The 24,015-nt window shown below is 39.7% G+C and overlaps 1 protein-coding gene across 7 annotated transcripts in view; it reads right to left on the reverse strand.

Annotated features, from left to right (window-relative positions):
• cfap20dc (CFAP20 domain containing) overlaps positions 1 to 14,078 on the reverse strand; it is a 40,364-nt gene extending 26,286 nt beyond the window's left edge. For 4 of the 7 annotated variants that reach the window (XM_076884146.1, XM_076884145.1, XM_012918452.3 and 1 more), the window contains exons 1-11: positions 13,939 to 14,078; positions 13,700 to 13,789; positions 13,300 to 13,393; positions 13,125 to 13,197; positions 12,035 to 12,149; positions 11,712 to 11,859; positions 11,116 to 11,262; positions 8,890 to 9,005; positions 8,596 to 8,698; positions 6,949 to 7,089; positions 1,584 to 1,897 (exon numbers count right to left, since the gene is read on the reverse strand). In XM_076884146.1, the coding sequence (XP_076740261.1) occupies positions 1,584 to 1,897; positions 6,949 to 7,089; positions 8,596 to 8,698; positions 8,890 to 9,005; positions 11,116 to 11,262; positions 11,712 to 11,859; positions 12,035 to 12,149; positions 13,125 to 13,197; positions 13,300 to 13,393; positions 13,700 to 13,789; positions 13,939 to 13,959 (1,362 nt within the window). In that variant the 5' untranslated portion in view covers positions 13,960 to 14,078. The remainder of the gene's footprint in view (positions 1 to 1,583; positions 1,898 to 6,948; positions 7,090 to 8,595; positions 8,699 to 8,889; positions 9,006 to 11,115; positions 11,263 to 11,711; positions 11,860 to 12,034; positions 12,150 to 13,124; positions 13,198 to 13,299; positions 13,394 to 13,699; positions 13,790 to 13,938) is intronic. The other 3 variants (XM_012918450.3, XM_012918449.3, XM_076884144.1) reach the window with 3 other exon arrangements.
• Between the last annotated feature and the right edge of the window lie 9,937 nt (positions 14,079 to 24,015).

Genomic DNA, 24,015 nt, shown 5'->3' on the forward strand with positions numbered 1-24,015 from the left:
ATGTACATCTAGATCTGTACACAATGTCAGTGATAAATGTGAGCCTTAGGAGAAGCTCTTACAATACAAAATACAAAATCATAACATGCACTATTAATATTTTTTTATTCAATGTAGTTGCTAACCTTGTAGATATAATGCATTAATTTAAAACTGCCATAAAACAAAAAGAGTGTTGAGTTTGATATTGTAAGATCACTGGCCTTGTGTTTCTTAAGATGTGCTGTTCACACTAAACATGGTTGTCTTGTACTGTGCCCATGCACGACTGTACTCCCTTCCCCCTTGTCTGCTGGACTGCACTCACACTGTGCTTTATGATCCAGGCCTGAGCACGCATCAATTTGTCTCAGCATCTCAATAAGCTTTCTCCCCATTTCATGCACACACGCTTTTGAAAAGCACTCTTGTGAGCACAATGAGGTTCACAATTTTATGCATTTTGTGTCTTAATTTGGACAGGGTTTTGTTTTGTTTTTTTGAGCGGCGACACACTATTCTCTCACATGCCTTACAGATTTATAAATTACTTAATGCATTGACTTTCTCAGAGGCAATGGGTGTTTGAGTTTCATGCTTGGGCAGAAAACATATGCCCACATCTTGGACAGACAACATGCGCTCCTCACACAGTAGCAGTGATCATATTTGTTAAAGGAACTGGTACAGCCTAGCGTGAATAAAACCTTGAATTTAACTTTACATAATGTAATTGATTCAACATATCTCCTCGAATTTGTATGTGTGTTAGTTTCCTGTTCATTTCTGGGGTTTGCTTCATATTTTTTTGGTAATTGATTTTCCTCTTTGTTTCCTGTAACTTTACATTCTGTCTTTGTCTTCCCAACACCGATTCCACCTGTTTTTTGTTTTCTTATTGGATCTCTGTGTATACTTTGGCCTGTCCCTCCTTCATTTTTTGTCTCTATTTTTCTTATGCCCCTTTCTGGATTCCTATTTTGTTTTACCAAGTACATGACATGTTTTATTGCCAGTCAATAAAGCCTCAGCTTTTGTATTAATCCTGGCGCAGTGTTCTGCATTTGAGTTGTCTCCTGTAGAATCACAACAAGGATATTAATTTTGAATTATAAGATTTATTATAAAGTTTTAAATGAGTAAAAGTAATTAGCATGTCTTTGAAGATCATTCTTTGTGATCATAGTTTAATCTCCTTGCTAAGCATAAAGAAAATCATCGTTTTTTGTTACAAGTCTCAGAGCCATTAATAAATTATCTGATGATAAATAACCACACTGACCTTTCAAGTGAAAATTTGATGCATAATATGAAATGTGCAATATGAAATACTACTCACCAAAAAATTTAAAGTGAAATTAAAGCTAGTACTTCAAACTTACTCTGATTAAACAGAGATAAATCAAACTTTGGGCATTTTGAAGGATTTCTTAGTGAATTAGACATAGTTTTTCATTTCTACTCCATGTCAAACTAGTAGTGCATGTAATATAAAGCAGTTTTTGCTTGACAGATAATCATTAAGTGTCCCCGCAAGACAGGGGCACTTTGTGTGTGTGTGTGAACTCAAAGAACAGTGTGCTTGTGTCTCTCCCTTAACATACCTCATCACTTTCACTGCCAATAAAGTCATCCTCGGGCTGGACATCATACCGCCTCCCAATCTTGCTCTGAACCTGATTATCTCCCATCTCCATCTTCTCCTGGTCACCCTGGCCTTGTCCTCGTTTGGGTGAGTGAGGCTGGGATGAGAAAGTGAACACCTCCTTTTGCAGAGTGAGCTGAGGCTCAGACCCTTCATTACTCTCCCAGCTGTTCCAGACCTTCAGGTCAGAAGGCAAACCTTGCTGCACAGAGCACAGTTGAGACTCTGTGACCATGAGTGCTGAACTTTCCTTTGCAGGAGTGTGACACTCATCTAAATGAAAGATGATAAAATAAGATCAAGTAACAAAAGAATAGTTGCAAGGAAATGTTATTAAGAGTTTTAAATGTACAAATTCCCAAGTATGTCTTTCACAACGCATGTAAACAATTAGACATGGAGTCAAATTACAATGAGCAATAAATCACTGTTTTATTACTTTTTAATCATACGGTTACTGTCATTCTAATTTGATTTGAATATGTGCACACGAAATTCATAATAACGATATAATAGGGTTGCAAATCATTCAACGACCTGGCAAAATAAGCATTAATGAAGTTATCCTGCACCGACATGTTTGTATTGCTTATTAACAACCCTGCTAGGTTAATTAGGTACAGTGAAACGTTATAGACAAAGAAAGAAGAAAAACATCAGTAGTAAGAAAACCATTTTACTGCTAATTTGTCACTGATGAAATGTCACCTATGCCAACTTTATATACATATATGTATATACATAGCAAAGAGAATAAAAGCTTGTTTTAGCCTTTAATGAATGCTGCATCCACTTCTGTTGGTATGCGAGAAACAATGAATCCTTATACTGCGAGATAAGCCTGAGATCACAGAAAGGGGCACCTAAATTTGAATGAGTGAGCACATTTGAATCTCTCGACAGTATAATCACTTTCTCTAATTGCCCACTGTGTGGCAAACCCTGTGCCCAGGAGATGTCCCTCTGACTTTTATTTAATGCGCCACATTACCATTAATGAACTAACTGCTTTCCGTCTGTGGGCAGGGCTGCAGCAAAGGAGCTTACTGCTGGAGAAACATCCATAATTGAGCTTTCGGAACACATGCACTCACTTCACAAGGACAATGTGGGTATAGGTGTGTCCGTGTGTGTGTGGGGTAGCAGTGCGGGGAGAGTTTGTGGGGGAGGGATCCCACAAGTGGCTTTGACACAGGTTATGCAAAATTAAAAAGGGGGGAAAAGCTTGTGTCCAATGTAGAATGAGAGTCTTCTCCACACGGAGCGGACATACCCGGACTCTCTCATCATTGCTCTTGGGGACTTTAACAAAGCCAATCTGAGCCATGAGCTTCCGAAATACAAGCAGTATATTAAATGCCCGACCAGAGAGGAGAGGACATTGGACCACTGCTACAGCACGATCAGCGGGGCCTATCGCGCGGTGCCGCGCGCTTCACTCGGACTTTCTGATCACGTCATGATCCACCTAATCCCCGCGTACAGACAGAGGCTGAAGCTCTCCAAACCTGTCGTGAGGACCAAAAAACTGTGGAGCAACGAGGCTGTGGAGGAGCTTCGCACGTGTTTGGAGACCACAGACTGGGACACATTGAAGGCTGCTTCTAACAGCTTGGACGAGTTTACGGACACTGTCACCTCCTATATCCACTTCTGTGAGGACAGCATTGTGCCATCACGCACCAGGGTGAGTTATAACAATGACAAACCCTGGTTTACCCCTAAACTCAAAAAGCTGTGGCTGGAAAAGAGTAAGGCGTTCAGAAGCGGAGACAGGGACTGCTACAGAGAGGCCAAGTACAAGTTCACTAAGGAAGTGGACATTGCCAAACACCAGCACTCTGAGAAGATGCAGCAGCAGATCTCAGAGAATGACTCGGCCTCTGTGTGGAAAGGTTTTAGGAATATTACAAACTACAAGCCTAAAACCCCCCACTCCACTGACGACTTGCTCTTGGCCAACACCCTCAACGACTTCTACTGTCGTTTTGACGAGCCATCAGGCAGCCTTCACACCTCCAACGACCCCAACAATAGAGGCACTTTGGACACTCATTCCCCCACCTCTCCCCCCTCCATAGAGCCATCACCACCTTCAAACTGTTCACCTAGAACACCCCCCTCCTCACCCCACACAAAAGAGGATTTCACACCACCTCCTCCGACCACAACTCTTCATATTCATGAAGCAGATGTGAGGAAGCAGTTTAAGAATCTGAATGCTCGAAAAGCTCCCGGCCCAGACGGTGTGTCTCCTGCCACCCTCAGACACTGTGCAAACGAGCTGGCCCCAGTGTTTTCTGGCATCTTCAACTCCTCACTGCAGGCATGTCATGTGCCTGCCTGCTTCAAGTCCTCTACCATAATCCCTGTCCCCAAGAAACCTAGGATCACTGGACTAAATGACTACAGACCCGTGGCTCTAACATCTGTGGTCATGAAGTCATTTGAGCGCCTAGTTCTCTCCCATCTCAAGACCCTCACGGCCCCCCTCCTGGACCCCCTGCAGTTTGCATATAGAGCCAACAGGTCTGTAGACGACGCCATCAACATGGCCCTACACTTCATCCTGCAGCATCTGGACTCCCCAGGAACCTACGCCAGGATCCTGTTTGTGGACTTCAGCTCTGCCTTCAACACCATCCTTCCAGACCATCTCCGAGGCAAGCTTTCCCAGATGAATGTGCCTGATCCCATCTGCCGGTGGATCACTGACTTCCTGACGGACAGGAAGCAGCACGTGAGGCTGGGGAAGAATGTCTCGGACTCCCGGACCATCAGCACCGGCTCCCCTCAGGGCTGTGTTCTTTCTCCTCTGCTCTTCTCCCTGTACACCAACTGCTGCACCTCCACCCACCAGTCTGTCAAGCTAATCAAGTTCGCAGATGACACCACCGTCATTGGGCTCATCTCTGACGGGGATGAGTCTGCCTACAGGAGGGAGGTTGAACGTCTGGTGTCCTGGTGCAGCCACAACAACCTGGTGCTGAATGCCCAGAAGACAGTGGAGATTATTGTGGACTTCAGGAAGCACACAGCCCCACTCCCCCCCATCATCCTGACTGACACCCCCATCACCTCTGTGGACTCATTCCGCTTCCTGGGTACCACCATCACCCAGGACCTGAAGTGGGAGCCCACCATCACCTCCGTCATCAAGAAAGCCCAGCAGAGGATGTACTTCCTGAGGCAGCTGAAGAAATTCAACCTGCCAACACGGACGATGATGCAATTCTACACTGCAATCATCGAGTCCATCCTCACCTCCTCCATCACCATGTGGTACGCTGGAGCCACTATCAGGGACAAACAGAGACTGCAGCGTGTTGTGCGCTCTGCTGAGAAGGTGATTGGCTGCAGACTCCCATCTCTGCAGGACCTGTACACCTCCAGGACACTGTGGCGTGCAGCCCGGATCTCAGCTGACCCTTCTCACCCTGGACACAGTCTGTTTGACCTGCTCCCCTCAGGCAGGAGGCTCCGGTCCATTCGCACCAGAACCTCTCGCCACAAGAACAGTTTCTTCCCCTCTGCTGTTGGACACATGAACAATAACCACATGACTGTCCCCGCCACTAACACATGACCCTACGCTGTGTCACTGCATCATTTCATGTCTGGCACTGATCACCACCTGCACTCATGTATATATCTTTCTACGTAGCACTCTTAATTCTTATTCTCATGTATATATCTCATGTATATCTCATGCACATATCTTTCTTTCTACATAGCACTTTAATTCTTATTGTTTGCACTGAAGCACCGCAGCAAATTCCTAATGTTGTAAACCTCAACATCTGGCAATAAACCCATTCTGATTCTGATTCTGATTCTGAGATCTTTTAAAATTCATGCAACACTTCAACAATCCAGTTTAAAAAGTAAGAGTGGGAACACATATTGTTTTTCTCAAGCATAAACAAAGTGCTTATTAAAATCATAACATGCAAAGCAGTCATCAAAATCACCCAGCATGTACATTGCTCTAGTTTGTCTCGTGTTCCCATCTCTTGCTGTCGTGCTTAACTTTTACTGATACCACACATCTTCCAGGTGTCTATTTACGGCTGCTTTAAGCCTCATCGGCTACATGTTCTGACTTTTCTGCTAGGGTCAGAGGCTGGTGCTTGCTCTCCTGCCTGCTGGATGAAGGACTGCAGCTTTCCCAGCTTTCACTATTCCCTCTATGGTGCTGAGGTACAGCATCCCAAGGAGATGTTAACCATAACTGAAACACCTAATAATATAAAAGAATAGTACACCTTTAGCCCACCACAACACACATAGAATATACACTCAACTGCCACTTTATTAGGCACACCAGCTCATTAATGAAAATATTAAATCAGGTAATCACTAATAGCCAACAGAAATGGTTAGGATGACATGCAAATGAAATGTTCAAATAAAACATTAAAATGGGGAAAGAAAATGATTTCAGTGTCTCTGAACATGGAATGGCTGTTGGTGCCAGACGAGCTAGAGTATTTTAGAAACTGTTGATCTGCTGGGATTTTCCCACACAACCATCTCTAGAGTTTGCAGAGAATTGTCTGAAAAAGATCAAATATCCACCGAGCAGGCAGCTCTCTGGGTGGGAATGCCTTGTTGATTCCAGAGGTCAGAGGAGAATGGTCAGGCTGCTTTGAGCTGATAGGAAGGCAAAGTACAGTAACTGAAATAAGCTCAAATAAACGAAACCAAGGTATGCAGAAGAACAATTCTGAACGCACAAGATGTCAGACTTTAAAACAGACAGACAGCAGCAGCATCAGAAGACCACACCAGGTTCTGCTTCTGCCAGCTATGAACAGGAAATTGCAGCTAAAACTTGTATAGGTTCACCAAAATTGGAAAAAGAAGACTGAAAATTCCCTGCCTGATCTGATAAGTCTTGCTTTCTATTGCTACACTTGGATGGTAGGATCAGAATTTGGCATAAACTACCAAAAAGCATGGCTCCGGTATCCCTTGAATTAAGGCCCCCTATTACCAACTGAGCATTGTTTGAACATCACAGCCTACATAAATATTGCTGATGATCATCCATCCCTTTATAACCACAGTGTGACCATATGTGACACAAAGCTCATATCTCTAATAGAGCTCCTTTGGAATGTGGTAGAACAGGAGATTTATATCATGGATGTGGAATTTACAAATCTGCAGCATCTGTGTGATGCTACATGTCATCATGGACTAAAATCTCTGAGGAATGTTTCCAGTAACTGGTTGAACCTACACCACAAAGAATTAAGGCAGTGCTGAAGGCAAAATGGGGTCCAAGTGGCTGGTGAGTTTATACAGTGCATACAACTTACTTGATGATGTTTGCTTTTCTCCTCCAGCACTGATGACTCTCAGCTTCTTAGATCCCTTCTTGTCAACTGCTCTTTTTTTAGGGGGATGTGGCTGTAAACTGCCAGATGCTCCTACATAATGTACTTTCAACATTACAAAAGCTTTATAACACAAAACAGTCAAACAACAATGTTATTAGAGCTTGCCAGAAGCATATCTGTGAATTGATTATGCACCGTGAAAATCCTTATTAATGAAGGCATTTCAGTAACTGAGCTTCTTACATTCATTCAGTGAGGAGAATATTTCCAGCTACATTATGTTCAGCTGAATTAGGGAATTTTAATCATCCCATTTTTTTCATTCTGTCATGCTCAAAGAATGCTGTATTACCAGCCATAAAAGCTGTTATTAGGTGCTTGAAAGAGCATGTTCTGAGAAAGAGGACTCTTATTTTGTTAGTTTGTTGATTCTAATGCATTTACTGATGTCTAGTATCTGGAAGAAATGAAAAGGCAAAGTAACCATCTATGCTCTAAGGGAAAAGATGCACTGGAAATCAAGTATATTAAAACCCCACTATTATATTAAAACTTTTTTACTCTTTGAGGATTTAGTGTCAAAAACCATTCACAGGTACTGAGGTAATGGCAGCTAGTTTTGCACTGAAGATTTGTGGTAAAATCTGTTTCAGTTAGTTTCATTATACCAATGTTTAGTTCAAAGTATGATGAAAATGTTTTTGCAGACCACAATTTAAGTTCATAAAATAGGCATTAGTTGTTTTGTGCCTATATCTAACACTTCACATCAGCAAGTATAAGGTGAATCTGCTTCACAAACCTAAACTCTAATGAACTCTTCATTTCCTTTGTTGGCAAATTAGATAAAGTGGTCCTCAAGACCTGCACAGATTCAACAATAACATATCTGCCCAGTAACTGAAAGGTCACAGTGCAAAACTGCAATGCCCCTGGTTTGATTACAGCCAGCGGGTGTGTTGCATATCACACCACTCTCTCACCCAATGTTCTGTTTCCTTCTTTGCTGTCAGCTATTCAATTAAGGCGTGATACCAAAAAAACACATCTAAAAAAATATGACCTAATGAGGGTGTGGGGAGTAGTGCTTGTAGTATCTGTTTAATAACCCATCATCATTCTGCTCAGCATCGGCACAGAAAAAAATGAGCAGAGGAAGTGAAAATAATATATTTTTTTGGCTTCTTTCCAAAGACTATTTTTGTTCTTCAGGTTTCAGCCTCTTTTTTTCTTTTTGGGTTAAAGAACTGTGTTTTTTTAATCCCTGTTGAAACCCCTAAATATCATTTTACAATTAAATATTTATCTAGTCCCATTTCCTGGGTTCTTCCTCATTTTCTAAACCTTGTTTAATGTGGCATGGGTTCCTGCAGATACACAACACTCCCAGTCCACACAGACATATGTTACAATGGTGTACATGCAGCCCAGAAAAGCATAACTTCAGCCTGAGCTAGTGTACAAAGAAATAGAAAGAAAAAGAAACAAACAAACAGATAATAGATAAATAAAGTCTGTAACAAGCAATGCTAAGTGTTTGAGTGATAAAATAGCAAGATGAACAGGGTTTGTTCATAGATAGCATTCAGACTCAATAAATCACTCTCTGTACTCTGTCAAATTTACCCTCATTGAGAATGTGGGAAGGTTCTCCATGTGATAAATTCTCACTCTGGTTGGTAATGCTCTGACTTTCTGTAGTAACCTTTTGGTTCATTCTACTCGATCCCTGTGGGACGTAACCAAAGGAAACATACAAGTTCAGAGACAAATTTATTCTGTTTTGTAGGAAATACAATTTATGGCAGGCATACAAATCATTCAGAGAGATATGCTGTAGGTTCTTACAGGATTGGCTAGATTACTAATTTGGAAAGGAAAAACAGAGACTACATTTCTTTCAGCTCCATCTTATGTTACCTTGCTTTTTCTTCCAGTTAGGAGAGGTGGTCCAGAGGCTCTGGAGCCTGAGGCTGTGTGTAAAATGCCCTGGGGCCTGGTTCTCCGATAACAGGTTGATCTGGCAGTGGTAGGAACTGCACAAAAGTAAGGCATTCCCATTAGTTATTGATCTGAATTGATTAGTTCCTGTAGGATTTCTCTTATGCTAATACATAAGGCCATTTCAGTTTGAAGGGCACAGACCAGCATATTAAGATGAGGAAAGAGCTGTGTTCTTTCAAACTAAAAAGATCCCTTAAAGTCCCTTTGTAACTGTGAATAAAAATCTTTAGAACGTTCCCTTTTATGTAGATTATATACTGCAATATGTTTTTTTAATTAAATTTCTTAAACTATATTGCAAACATAATCAATCAAGAAAATACTATGCACTTTACTAATGCTTAGCATTTTAATTAGAGTCTAATGGGCAAAATATTTTATGAGGAATGAAAATTAATGATTGGATACAAATTTGACTCTACTGCTGAGCTGATATAACGGATGTTTTTCTTTAATCTAACAATCTGTTCCATTTCATCATGTGAAAATAATGGGCTACAGTGGGAGATGTGATATGGCGACAACTTGACCCCGCTGTATCTGTGCCAGGACTCATCAGGACCACCTCTGCTGATGTTAACAGCCAAACACACTTTCTTGTAAAGCCTCATCAGAAGAGTGAGCAAATACTTTGCTCTCCACAAAACATGCACACACACACACACACACATACACACTACAATAAAAAACAGGCAGAGCTTTGGTGGATTTAAGAAGAGAAAGAGATGATGTTGCCCCTGTGTGATACAGCAAGTTAAATTAATTGAACTTTACTGCTGGAATGTGTACATTCCTCCTGAAACTTGAAAAAGAGTGATATAACCGCAAGAACTACAACAAGATCTATGTCTGCATAAGCTACAAATATTTTTAGAACAGACTTTAATTTCTGAGAAATTTTTGTCTTTGGGATTAAGAGAACGTCTTTGCTGAAGCACAGAGATAATCAGGGCTTGTTTGTTGTTGCATGATACAAAGTGCTGTAGCTTACTTTTAACAGTTTCTGACACTTTGGCTATTGAAGGATCAGCATTCACCCAGCAATTCTGTCAAATTCAAAATTGGATGCCTACTTTAATAGCAATCGTTTTAATTATGATTAGGAATGTTATGCTAATAATGCAGATGCTAATTATGAAAAGATATTTCTTGTGCATGGTTACTGCTCTCTTCTATGGGCACTGCTGGTTGACTCAACATGACTTAGACAGCTGTCAGAACAAATAAATATGCACTGATAAAAAAGGCCACAAAGGTGACAGAAGTGGATTACTGGTGCATGTCTTTTTGTATGAGGAGATAATTGCAGCTCCTTGAGTACAGGTGAGGCACAAATGAACACAAAAATGAAGACCACGGGAATTTCATTCCAGGAAAACAAAGTGATTATCATCACAGTGCCTTTGTAGCAAACACTTTCTCTACATGCAACCATTTGTGAACCGTTTCCTATTCATCTGTATAAATAAGTAAGTTCATGGGTGGACTGTGGCTCATATTGTGTACTCTCAATGTTACTCTCAAAACAATCAACGCTATGAACCTGCTGTAATCCATTAAAGAAGACCTACACTAAAGGACAAAAATATCTGACAAATTCTGTTCACCCTGTGAACATTACATTAATTTGAAATGTTATAACACACCACTATTATGCTATAGTAACTATCACATCTCCTCTGGGGTCAAGAGCTTTGCACGGATTTTTAAATCCAGCTGCAGGGATTTCATCCACAACATTGTTGGTGGAGTCAGGCACTGATGCTGAAGATAAGGCCTGTCTTTGAGTCTGCACTCCAATTTATCCCAACAGCGCTCAGTGGCATTGAACTCAGATTTTGTGCAGAAAAATTACTTCACACCTAACTTATAAAGCCTTTTTCTTTACAAACCTGGCTTTGTGCAAAGGGGTACTGTTATCCTTCCAGATAAAACTCCTTCCTCCAAACTGTTGCTGAAAAGACTACCAATCTCAAAAACAAAGGGTCCTACTCCAAATAGTCTAAATCGTCTTTGTTAAACAAAGCAACAGCTACTTCATATATGATTTTAATGACAGTTTACACTTTGCACGCTTTATGGTTACTTTTGATGAAATTACAATTCTCAAAATGTTTTTTGTTTGTGTCTTATCTTACGTACCACAGTCAGAGTTAGAAAGACCAGTCCTCAAATCTGTCTTTCGCACATTTTCCCTGTTGAACACCTGAATGACTTGGTTCACGTCTGGTGGGAACTGGCAACTGCGTGGGATTAAGTCCATTAGACCAGCTCCACTGCGAAACATGTCTAGATTGGAAAAAGTAACAATCTCACACTAATATTAGCTATAAAATAAGCTCAAACACATTATTACAATATATAACATCACACCACAAAAGTAACACTTTGATCAACTGAAAAATACGAACTGACCAAGACACCCTTTTTGGTAGATAGAGTAGGTGTGCAGTAGGCAGCCAGTAATGTGCAGCTGTTATCACTGCTGAGCCATATCAGCCTTGAACAAAATCTACCACTGAGTTCTCAGCCAGCCACAGAAAAACAGCCAACTGTTTGTCTCTCTATCTCTCCAAACACACAAACATAATTTCACACAAACCCACAAGAACAAAGACCACTGGCTTGCTTCTGTGGCAAGTACTTAGGTACTGTATCTTTATTAAACACATTTGGAGTAGCGTATTGGGTAAGTCGATAAAACTTCAAAATTTGAAACCAGCAACCATCTACTTTACCATCATCTGACATTCCTGCATGCTCCGTTCTTACAGTGAAGATTCTCCGGACTTTGCAGGTAGCGAACAACGTGATGCCATCCAGTGTCAAAAATCCCTTGAACAGTTCACCGCTCAGTGATACAAGGTCGATGCATAATGTTGACCACTGAGACAACACATACAATATTAATTTGTAGTTAAAAGCACCACACACAGATAAAGATCAATACCTACTAAGAAACATGGAGAAGGAAAAAAACAAACAAACAAAAAACAAACAAACAAACAGCTGACAGCAAATTTAATACTAAAGGAATGTCAAAGATGAATAAGATACTCACAACATTGCGTTTCAGTCCAACAAAAGGTATCTTTGCATGCAAAAGTGTGGCAGACACCTCTTTATGCACTGTTGATAAGTGGAGTCTTCTTTTTAGGCCCTCTGAATCAGTTATCCTGTGATTAACAGACAGCAAAGTAGAACATGAATTATCACCAGCATCAGTAGTGCCACTAAGAAATCATGACCTGTGAAAACAAAAAGCTTTATTGGTCTCTAGAGTAAGCTCTTAAAGATGTTTTCACTTTTATCTCACGCTGTGAAATCAGCTGTCATGACATACTCAAATGGAAGAAGAACAACGACACACAATGTTTTCACCAATTCTTAAAATAGTGTGCGAGTAAATAAGCAGGTAAGTGTAAGAAAATCATTTCAGGCAATATCTCTCCCTGATGCTCTTGATATCCAAACAGCAGTTTCTACTGCATACTGTAAGCTGCAGTTTACCAAAGATTTTTTGGGGTAAATATAGAATTTACCAAATTAGACTGAAATAGAATAAAGATTGAAATAATGAAACAATGTAGAGTGGCATTCTTCTTTCAGTGACTAAATGCTGCAGTGACGATATATGAACACACAATTGCATTATGCAATCAGAGCCACTAAATGCAAACTGTGGAGAAAAACAGCGAGCACTTGACATTCACATTCTACATTGTAATAATGTGGCTGTTCAGAATTTATAGTGGCACACAAGATAAAAGCCTTCTTTGTGACAAATTGTTGAACAATATCTTAATAATAAATGGTTATTTAGGCTGTTACATAACAGTCAATGAGGCACTTTGTTTTCTAAGTGGCTCGATGGGTTTTTTCCTACCAGATGTAAACAAGCTGTTTTCACTGTGAGCCCATTGTTATTCAATCACTATTTCTTTGTCACACTGTACATTACTGGAAAAGCATTTTTCACTGTACATTACAATAAGCAAGTACTCTAAGTGAGTACATAAAATGTTATTTTGTTCTGCTCGCATACATTTTTCAGCCAGAATGTTAAAGATTTATACCAAAATGTTGAAGTCAGTCAATTGAATTAACATTTATAACATTTGTACCATAAGAACAATCTCTGCGCTACTTACACAAGCTCAGCAGAAAAGTCATGACCGTGAGAAACATTGACTTGAAGCACCAAAAATCTTTGGAGAAGTCCAACTAAGAAAAAAACAAACAAACGAAAAGAACGAGTTACTATTAATATTTAGAATTAAACAAAACAACAAGTTGCACACTTGTATGAAAGTAGTAGAGACTTACGAGACATTTTGCCATTCTCTGGCATTTGCATCTTGACTGTCTGGCTGCTTCCATCCAGACAGTAAACACATCCTTTGACTTCTTTATTATACTCCTAAGGGAGAAAATAATGCATAAGAGGAATTGCTCAGTCTCCGTGTGTTATGACCAGAAGACTACCTGTTGTGTAACTGCTCTCTGAGATCCAAAATTTATTTTGTGTATTTAGTTTTGTTTGTTTGCTTTTTATCTGAATAAGTCTGTAGCATATATGTTTAGAGAAATGCAATTGTTTCAGTCCTCATATGCAGGTGCCAGTTTGTCTTTGAGAGGATATAAAGCCTAGGTTAGTGTGATTACGTTACTGGTAATAAGCTAATAGTAAGTTAAACAAACAGCTCTAAAAAAATAAATAACTAACTTTATATATGGCTGACGGCCCTCCGCAGAGTTTCCATTTAGCCGCAGGGTCTTTTCCTTGTCCACTGAAGATCTCAACCACAGCTCCACCCTGCAAGAAACAACTAGTTCTCGCTAGCCTGCAGTCGATGTTACATCAGCCTGAAGCTCATATCAGCTCCGAGGAAATTGTATTTTTATACACAGGGCAAGAATTTTAGTAAATAAAGGGCTAAATTGATTCGGTTAAAATAAGCTTACCTGATAATTATTCCTGAACATTTTACATGACACAACGTCAGCGGTGTGAAAATACTTTTTGACGTGGGCGTACACCCCTGCTCAAATGATATAGGCAGTTGAGGAACACCAGTTTAGTTAACTCTGGACACGTCTCCATAGCAACCGGCAAAGTCCCGCTTGTAGAGCTCAAATCTCGCGAGTGTTTCTGTTTATGTTGTTTGTGTGTTTCCGTTTACCTTAACCTGAACAAAATCCCTATTAGAATACAGATTAACCCCACACTCCAAATTTGACATGTCTTATAAAGCGATACCTGACCAAAGGTTAACTAACCAGTCATTTTTCCTAAGCCTTCCGACAGAGGTAGCTAGTACTTTTTTTAATATACCTTTTGTCTGTAAAAACAAACAAGAGCCGATGGTAACTGGAATAATTAAATCGGCACAGGTGACTCAAACAATTCTCACCTGCTATTTTTATTGTAAATAGCTGTTGTCGTTTACCTGCCACTCATGAAATCCAATAGGCGAATAACCTACTTTCACTTCTTTTTTAGAAAAAATCCTGTCTGACACTCAGTTAACGCAATTTTGAAATTAATGTGATGGCAAGATTAGCGGCCTACTTCTGACAGGGTGCTATAAATTAATCAGACATAATAGTTACTCACCGTATAAATTAGCCCCATTATTGACAAAAATGTAGCACAATGAAATTTGAAAGATTTAAACAAGAAAGCTCAGATCACAAAATGTCCTTTGACTCTGCTTTTTTCACAACCAAAGTTTGTTATAGGCCATTTTTATTGGATTTCACTGCGGGTTTTTTTTTTGTTTTGATGTTTGTTTATTTGAGAGAAATAATATCTTTTATGTCTCATCATATTTCATGTTGCCAGACAATGTAGATGGAGAGTTTAGCAGTGAAAAGAAACCTCAGAAAAATACTCTTTTTTTTTTATCAAGAAATATTTGTGGAGTTGCAAAATCTAAGATGTGTTAATTATCCCAAGAATATCGTTCCTAAAGGTGCTGCTTAACAAACAGTTAAAAATAGACCAGTGTTTAAGTTCTAGCCTCTCTTGAAATGCTAAAATCCATTATTGTGTCATTGTCACTTGCTTTGTTTACCCTGGCAGCAAAGCTATTATGAGATCAAAAAGATGTCTTTTAATTAGCTACTCAGGGAGGAAACATCCGGAAGTACAACTGTATGTCTTACAGCTTATTAACATTTTTTGCTTGTATCCGACTTCAAATACGACGTGGTCTCAGTTATTTATGGATATAGAACAAAGGAAAACAAAGAAATCTATCCACTCGCACCTATGATGACTACAGTGAGTTTGCCAAACAAGTACTGCAGTCATTTTCATTGTGAGGGATTTCAGTGTTCAGTGCAATAACACCAACATCTTAAAACTCAGCATTGCAACAAAAATATAATGTTGTGAACTGTGAAAATTCTCATACCAGCAGATGAATAACCAAACACACGTCTCCAGTTTGTCAAATGTCAAGTATACACTCACTGGCCACTTTGTTAGGTACCCCTCTTCAGCTTCTCATTGATGCAAATATCTAATAAACCAATTAAATCCAGCAACTCATTGCATTTAAGCATGTAGATGTGGTCAAGATGACCTACTGAAGTTCAAATAGAACATCGGAATGGGGAAGAAAGTTTATTTAAGTCACTTTGAGTGCAGTGTGGTGTTTGGTGACGGGCAAGCTGGTCAAAATATTTCAGAAACTGATGCTCTACTGAGATTTCCCCACAAAACCATCTATAGGGTTTACAGAGAAAGGTCTGGAAAAAGAGAAGATATCCAGTGAGTGGCAGTGGAGGTGGCTCTGGGTAAAAATGCCTTGCTGATGTCAGAGGAGAATGGCCAAATGACACTGAGCTTATTTGAAGAAAAAGGGTAACTCAAATAACCACGCTACAAGAATTAGCATGGCAAACCTTAAAGCAGATAGGCTACAATTCACACAAGCTCAATGGCTCAGGATGGTGGGATGCTTTGAGTCCCTTAGTACCAGCTAAACATAGGTTAAAGACCTACCTGAGTGTTGTTGCTGGCCACGTCCATCCCTTAATGAGCACAAGGCTTATTCTGAGGGCTGCTTTAGCATGATAAAGGGCCTTGTCACAAAGTTGAGATCATCTCACGCTGATTTCTTGAACATGCCAATGAGTTCACTGATGGCTCCACAGTAACCAGCTCTGAATCCAACAGAGTACCTATGGAATGTGGTGGAATGGGAGATTCACATCTGTAGCAACTGTGTGATGACATCATGTCAGTATAGACCAAAATTTATGAGGAATGCTTCCAGCAACTTGTGGAATCGGTGCCATCGAGAATTAAGGCAGCTCTGAAGGTATACCTAGCAAGGTGTACCTAATAAATTGTTTGGTGAGTGCCATAGACATTGGATCATGTTTTGTTTTGTTTTTTCCCCTTTGATTTCCCAGTTTAAAATTTACATTGTAGCCGATGCAGGACTTTCTTGCCTAGTTTCAACTTATTTTCTTTAAGATAAAATAAACTTCAACCTCCAAGCAAGGTAAACAGCTTTAGCTTCCATTGTGCCTCTCTGTTGCATAAAAAAAATTAGGATTTCTTATGGAAATATGGAGAAAGTCGACTTCCTCCTTATTTATTAAAATGACAATAATTTTATTCATCAACTCCAGAATTGTGCAGTTGTGCTTTCAATCCGTCATTTCTGTTACAACCAGTAAATGCAGGTGTAACCAAATTTACCAGTACTGAAATCTCCAACATTACTACGTTAATAACCACAGACATCAGGCCTATTGTTGGTACTCCTTGCTTCACAGATGCCTTTCTTATTATTAACTCTACTTACATAATTAGATACCTTTACAAATCTATCCACAGCAGAACAGAAAGTCTTGTTTTAATGGTTGATAACCTTTTATGAGTGTGGTATTGGAAGACATGTAATACTTAAGCTCTTATGCTGTTCAGTATATAACATATACAATCTATCAAGTGTAACAGCTCATTATATTCTTTACCTAACCTTAATAGAGAGTACGAAGGTGAAGAAACTCCATCAACCACTGGCTTGTAGTCTCTATATAGTCTGTCCTTTCTTCGTAACTATTTTATTATGGATGCAGAATTGTGTGTAAGATGTGTGCAAGATCAGAAACAGCGTCAACAGAGCATGGTACTTTGAAAGGTTCATAATTGACTTTTTTCTTTGCAGAAATGGCTTGACGCTGATTGGGACAGACAGCATCATTAAAATAAAGCCTGGCATGCAGTGAACACTGATGAAGCCGGTATGGAGAAATCACTTAATAAATCAGCTCTTGTTAGCATACTTAATTATGACTAATTATTCAGTCATTATTTTGAAAAGAATCTATTCATTTACAACAGTCAAAACACATCAATTACTGTTCTCAATGTTAGTTCTGAAATGTTGTAGGGTGACTGCAACACAGAGGATTTCAATGGAATGACCACAGTCATGCCACTGATACTCTCAAAATACAGGCTTTATCGTGAAACTATTGTGCAGTTCAGGGCTTCTGAGTTAAACTAATCATTTCCATGACTACGCATTGCATTTACACATGATTTGGATGCAGGGATTGAACCTTACAGATGAGCATTTCAGAGTATAGTAGCAGACCTCTACCTTAAAGCCATTTGTATTGATCCAGTCTGGGTTTTTTCTTCTAAATGCTTTGCTTCTTTCAGCATAAAAAAAAAAAGAAAGACAAAAGATCGTTTAACCACCAAAAGGAATGGATCCCATTATGCAAGTGGGTTTCTGTTTTTTCTTAACCCCAGCCTAGGCTAATATATTATAATTTGTGTTCAGTTTGCCAGCTATAGCTTATGAATTCAGATGAATTAACCTAAATCATTGTCAGATGATAGGTGGTAGTTTAATGAGTTCCCTCTTTTGTTCCTCACAAAGACTGTGTACTTGCATGCAACCAACGCCTGCTAAAACATGATTAGTGAATAGTATACCAGCATACAGAATGAGAAAACTCACATCTGAAAAGTATTTTTCCTGCAGATTCTACTTATTCATTTACAGATATGCAATAACCTCCAAAGTATGTAGTCATTATAAATGTGCAGCCTTGGAATATGAACACATGCTTCCCTTGAGTGTCATCACAAGTTCAAAAAGACAAACTAATCACAGTGAGTAGTCAGATATCACGGTCACTAACATCCTTCATAGCCCTCTTCCTTTTGCTAGCTGTGACACGTGGGACAAATTCTGGACTACTACGGCTTTTGTGTTTCAAAAAGCTTTATTCTAGTCTTTTGATAGCAACTGAGCAGGAAATCACAAAGCTTACATTACAACACAGCAGTCCATTATATCTGCTCATGTTTCTCATGAAGCCCTATTTCACTTAATGTTTCAAATATAGCACAACCTACATCTCAACCCCTTACCCTTGAAAAGGGCTTTTGTCTTAGCTCAATTCAAATATCTCCTCACACTTAAGTCCTTACTATGTGAAGTGATTTTTTTTTCACAGCATTGCACTGCACAGCATTCAGTTAAATTTTGTATACATACTGTGCCAGATTTTATAGTGTGAATTTCAACAGCAAGCTGTGAGCTTGTGCAAAAGGTCCCAGCTTCTGGTTTAATAAACAGTATCACCTTGAAAGGCCAGCTTTTCTTTTATATCTGAAGACATATTTAGGTCACTGTGTTCTTTTGTTTTTATTCTTTATAGAATTGCTTTCAGCTAGTCTACTAGGATTACCAAGAGGTAATTTTCTGAGGTCAGAACACGTACATTACAGAGAAACATTTAGTGGAAGCATTGCAGCTTTTTTATTTTGAAAATAGCAGTGGAACCATTAAAAGACAAAATACCAAAATCTGTGTTTCCATTAAAATTACTCTTAGGAGAATGTGACATAACGTACTTAGCTGCCCATTATGTACAAACATGCCACGGCTCAAGGGACACGACCATAAAATGTGTTCACATAGGCACAAACACGTACACACGATTAAAATATGTTTTAAAGCATTTTTTTCTTTTAGAAAGAACAAGCACTTTAAAATGTATTAAAGGTAAAAATATGTGCGATTTCTCATCAGAAATCGTGAACACAGAGGGGGCAGCATTTTAGGAAAAGTATTACCATGATTTTATGATCGAAATTTCCCCCCACCAACCGCCTCCATCTGTGCACTGCACTCACGTGGGATAAGAAAAGTCTGTGCTTTGCTGACATCTGTGGTCAGCAGCTACATTAATAGTATACCAACTGTTGAGTCTGCTGAAAGGCAGAAACATGTTGTCCATCCGTTCGTGGAGATTTCACAGTTTTTTGGGCTTTTTTTTCCTTCTTGTGTCCATGAATGGATTTCCATGCTGTGCTGCGACAGGAGTCCTCCTAAATTTGGGTCCAAACTTTTATTTATAATTACCAATGTTGGCTCCATAACTCCCGTGCTGTAAAGAGGCAGAACATAGGTTCAGATGGCATAAAATCACAGCAAAAAGAAAAAAGGATCAACATGCCATATTTGGGCAGAAAAGATTTTACCTCTGTGATTTGTGCTAGGTATTTTTTTTATTTAAAAATTAAAGACATATCAACATGGATCTTTGAAAATATTACAAATTACTAGAGGTCCTGAGGTGGTAATAGTCACATGTGAATAGTATTAATCATACTATTAACAACAGTTTACTTAGCAGTCTAGAAGAAACAAGTTCAGCATCAAACTTAATGGAAAGTGGTGCAAATGTTTATTCTTGTTGCATTTTTATTTTTATCATTTCATTTCTTGAAGAAGCTTCAGACATTGTTCTGTTTACTGTCTCAGCATCAGTTCTACTTCTTTGTTCTCTCTCTTCTTTGGACTCAAGGCAGGCTAGATGCAACATTGATTTACTGTGGTATTATACAAGGGTAATGCCTGGCAATAGCTCAACTTTACTATATATCTCTGGAACGCAGTGCATAGAGATCTTGGCTATACTGTTGCATTGTTTCTTCACATTTTGCTGATGTATTTAGTTCAAAATTCTGCAAATTGTAACTTCACGTTTGTGTAGCCCACAAGGAGAACTTTTATTTCTCGTTTAAATTGCATACCAAACTTCCCTTAAGCCTAAAGATGCGCAACAGTCTTCTGCAACATTTTCTCTCACTGAAATTCCCAGTTGATGTGGATTAAAAAAAGAAAATCATGTCATCATTGTTTTCATAGTTTGCCATTTTATAGCCTCCCTGGATAAAAAAAAATACTGTGATCCAATGAAGTGTCACTCTAGAAGAGAAAAAAAACTGTACCAAAAGGTGAGCTGAAAACAGAAAAACGAGAAGAGGACTGTCATTAATTAAAATTAGCCTGAGGCAGTCGGTAAAATCATGAAGGAGGGTGCTGATTAATTTGTCAAAGTACGCTGTTTCCAAATTTCATTTCGCTGTTGTTCTGATAATACTGGACACCTCAGTGACAGGTGATAATTTGCATGCATGGCTGGAGACACTTTGTGTATTTAAAGATTTAGGGTTCTGAATTTGACGATTAATAATTGCTTGTTATGACGGAGGTGTGTTGCTTGGGGTGCAAGGAAGCATGTCAATGAACACAACACCCACACACATAGTAAAACCCCTTAAACATGCCCTGGGACAAGGTTTTGGAAGAGCAAAGACTGATGAATGTATCTGTGAAATATAGACAAAAAGCTGTGGATCTTTGAATTGGCTGGGACCATGAGGCACATGATGAAAATGCATTGCCTCTCTGATGTTTGTGAAGATAACTAGAGAGCTCTGCAGGTTACAGTAATGCGCTCCTAAAAGGAAATGAAGAAAAATGGACTGTGCTGCATTAAGTCACCAGTGTTCACCCCCACCCCAGCCCCCAGGTCTAATATTATTTTCTACACAAAAAGATGAAAACATATGGCATAAATCATACAGTTACAATACAATGCAGAGGGCCCTGAATTCTTAAAACCAGTTGGCCTTGTAATCCTGTCTTTTCTTTTTCTCTTGAATATATGACCAATATCTTTTCCCAAGGCAAAACTCCTCATCACACATTAGGCATGAGCAGAGCACCGCTAAAATATCTGCAGTTCTGATCATGATTCCACTTGATGTTAATGCTGAAAGTGTTTCTTTTTTTCCTTATACAGTTAATTTGTCAGATGTTTTAAAAGGCACTCAAACTTGACTTTCGTGTGTGTCAATAGCAAATGGAACATTTACATTGGCATATACAGACTTCACAGAAGGTTGTGTGTGTAGTAGTTATTAAATACTAGCTGTGGCACAACATGGCACCCATTCACACAAAGGAGAATCCTTGTATATTTAACAAATGGGTGTAGCTGGATAGAGCTTTTGATTTCAATAGGGTGAACGTCAGTGTTGATCAAACACATTACGCCGACAAATATGCTCATAATGTGTAGTTATCACAAGTATTGCTCATTTTACACTCGCCTATTAAAGTGGGTGAGACAGAATCGTTATCCTTGTATTGAAACGACTGCATCATGCCTAATACACTTTAGATTTCCAATAATAAATGGATTAACCTGGGGACTTTGGGGGGCGTAAGCCATTACTGCAAAAGCTAATTCCTTATGACAAGAGCTCAGAGTACCAGAACTTTTGTGCTAGCAAGGCTCATGTCAGCAAGCACTATTAATGTTCTGGTAAAACAGACTAACAGCACACGGCAATGGAATATTTGGAGGCTTTATTCATTCCCACTCTGGATCTGTTTGTTGTTTTGCCACAATTGCTGATCATTTGTTCAGCAACCCAAGTAAAATACTTTTAAAAAGGGGATAGGTTTGCTTAATCATATATTGGAGTTGTTGTTGGATTTTCTTTCTTTTTTTTTTTTTTTTTTGGACTGATTAATCTACCTTGTGACCAAGGCACTTAAAGCTTTTTTTCCCACTTTCCCATATTATTATGTATGCATACTCAAATTCAAATTCAAATTCAAATTCAAATTCAAATTCAAATTTTTATTTGTCACGTACACAGTCATACACAGTACGATATGTAGTGAAATGCTTGGACAACTGCTCGTGACCTAAAGAAAACAAAAAAGGAAAAGGCTATGAATAAGATAGGAAATAAATATGAAAAATTAAAAAGGGTAAATTTAACTAGGAAGGAATAAAATATAAATTAAGGTTAAAAATGAAATAATTGTACAACACAAATTAGAATGAAGGGTAAATTTAACTGGGAAGAATAAGATAAAATATATAAATTAAAGTTGAAAATAAAATAACTGTACAACAAAATACACAATACACAATATAGAACTATATAAGAATGTATGAAGAAATCTAAATATAAATAAATATATACACAATAACAGCAGCTGTACAAGTATTAACCGGAAATGAAGAATATAGTGACCAGTGTTGTGCAAAACCAAAGTCCAGAAAGTCCAGTGTGTGTGTAAGAACCATATGTGTGGGTCAGTACTGTGTGGTGGTGTGATTGAGAGACCGTATCGCCTGCGGGAAGAAGCTCCTCCTCAGTCTCTCTGTGTTGGTCTTCAGGGAGCGGAATCGCTTTCCTGACCTCAACAGAGAGAACAGTCTGTTGTTGGGATGGCTGAGGTCCTTCACGATCTTCCTGGCCTTGGTCCAGCACCGCCTGCTGTAGATTGAGTGCAGGTCAGGGAGCTCGGAGCGGATGGTGCGCTCAGCTGACCGCACAACCCTCTGTAGAGCTCGTCTGTCCTGCATGGTGCTGTTCCCGAACCAGGTTAAGATGTTTCCCGCCAGGATGCTCTCTATGGTGCACGAGTAAAAGTTCCTGAGCACCTTGGAGGGCAGTTGGAAGTCTCTCAAGCGTCTGAGGTGGTAGAGACGCTGTCGGGCCTTTTTCACCACGGTGTTGATGTGACAGGACCATGACAGGTCCTGCGTGATGTGAACTCCGAGGTATTTGAAGCTGTCCACTCTCTCCACTGGGCACTCGTTGATGACGGGGGTCTGGTAGTTCCTCTCCTGCTTAGTGCTGAAGTCCACTATCAGCTCCTTTGTCTTACTGACGTTTAGAAGGAGGTTGTTCCTCTGGCACCAGTTCTCCAGATTCCTAATCTCCTTCAGGTAGGCCGTCTCGTTGTTATCAGAGATCAGGCCCACCACGACGGTGTCGTCAGCAAACTTTTTTTTTTTTTTTTTTTTTTTTTGGAAGTGACATCAGAAACAGCAGCATGTGACATCACGTGATGGCGGAGCTTCAGTTCATCCTTTGTCATCCTTTTTTTTTTTTTTTTTTTTTTAATAGGACAGGGGGAAAGAATGAAAGAAAGAGGGGGAGAGGAAGAAAGAAAACCAAAGGGGAGAAGAGACGGTGAGAAGGGGGGGGAAGAGAGAAAAAAAAAAAAAACTCCTGGGTCACCTGTATGGAGAGAAAGAAAAACAAAAAAAACAGGGGAGACAGCAAACAACAAAGAGCAACATAATAATAAAAAAAAAAAAGCACCATCACAATAAACTAGCTAGTCATAGATATCAATAGTTACTAAATAATAAACGATATTGTGCAGCACGCAAGATAGACAGCGCACAGTGTGCTTTGAGGCAGCAACCAAGAAAGCTGTAGTCCGCATCTGTGAATACCCATGTGTACACCTGTGTGCATACCTGTGTGGATCAGCATGCTTGCATTCCAAAGGTTTCTCCATGTAATGATCTGCTAGAGAGTGTGGGGAGCCACAGCCCTGTCCTCTATGGTATCAAGCAGGTATGGAGGAGATCAAAACTCCAGACATCCAGAGGCCCCCAGAACACAAGAGACCATGGAAGACCAACAGAGGGGCAGCCGCGCCACTGTCCCAGTAAGAGCTAAGGAGAGTCCCAGATGAGGGCTCATTCAGCAGCCGCGGAGCAGAAGCCAGGGGGAGTTGCAGTGACGCGCCCGTGAGCTCCGCCGGCAGCCAGCTGTGCCTGAGTGACCGAGCCCCAGGCCGAGAGGCCGGGGGCACCCCACCTCCAAAGTGGCCCGAGCGAGCCCCAATAAGCGGCCGCCAAGGAGTGAGCCGGTGTGTACCCGGACGCCCA

The sequence above is a fragment of the Maylandia zebra genome, linkage group LG5, assembly GCF_041146795.1.
Source record: "Maylandia zebra isolate NMK-2024a linkage group LG5, Mzebra_GT3a, whole genome shotgun sequence".
Classification (NCBI taxonomy): Eukaryota; Metazoa; Chordata; class Actinopteri; order Cichliformes; family Cichlidae; genus Maylandia; species Maylandia zebra.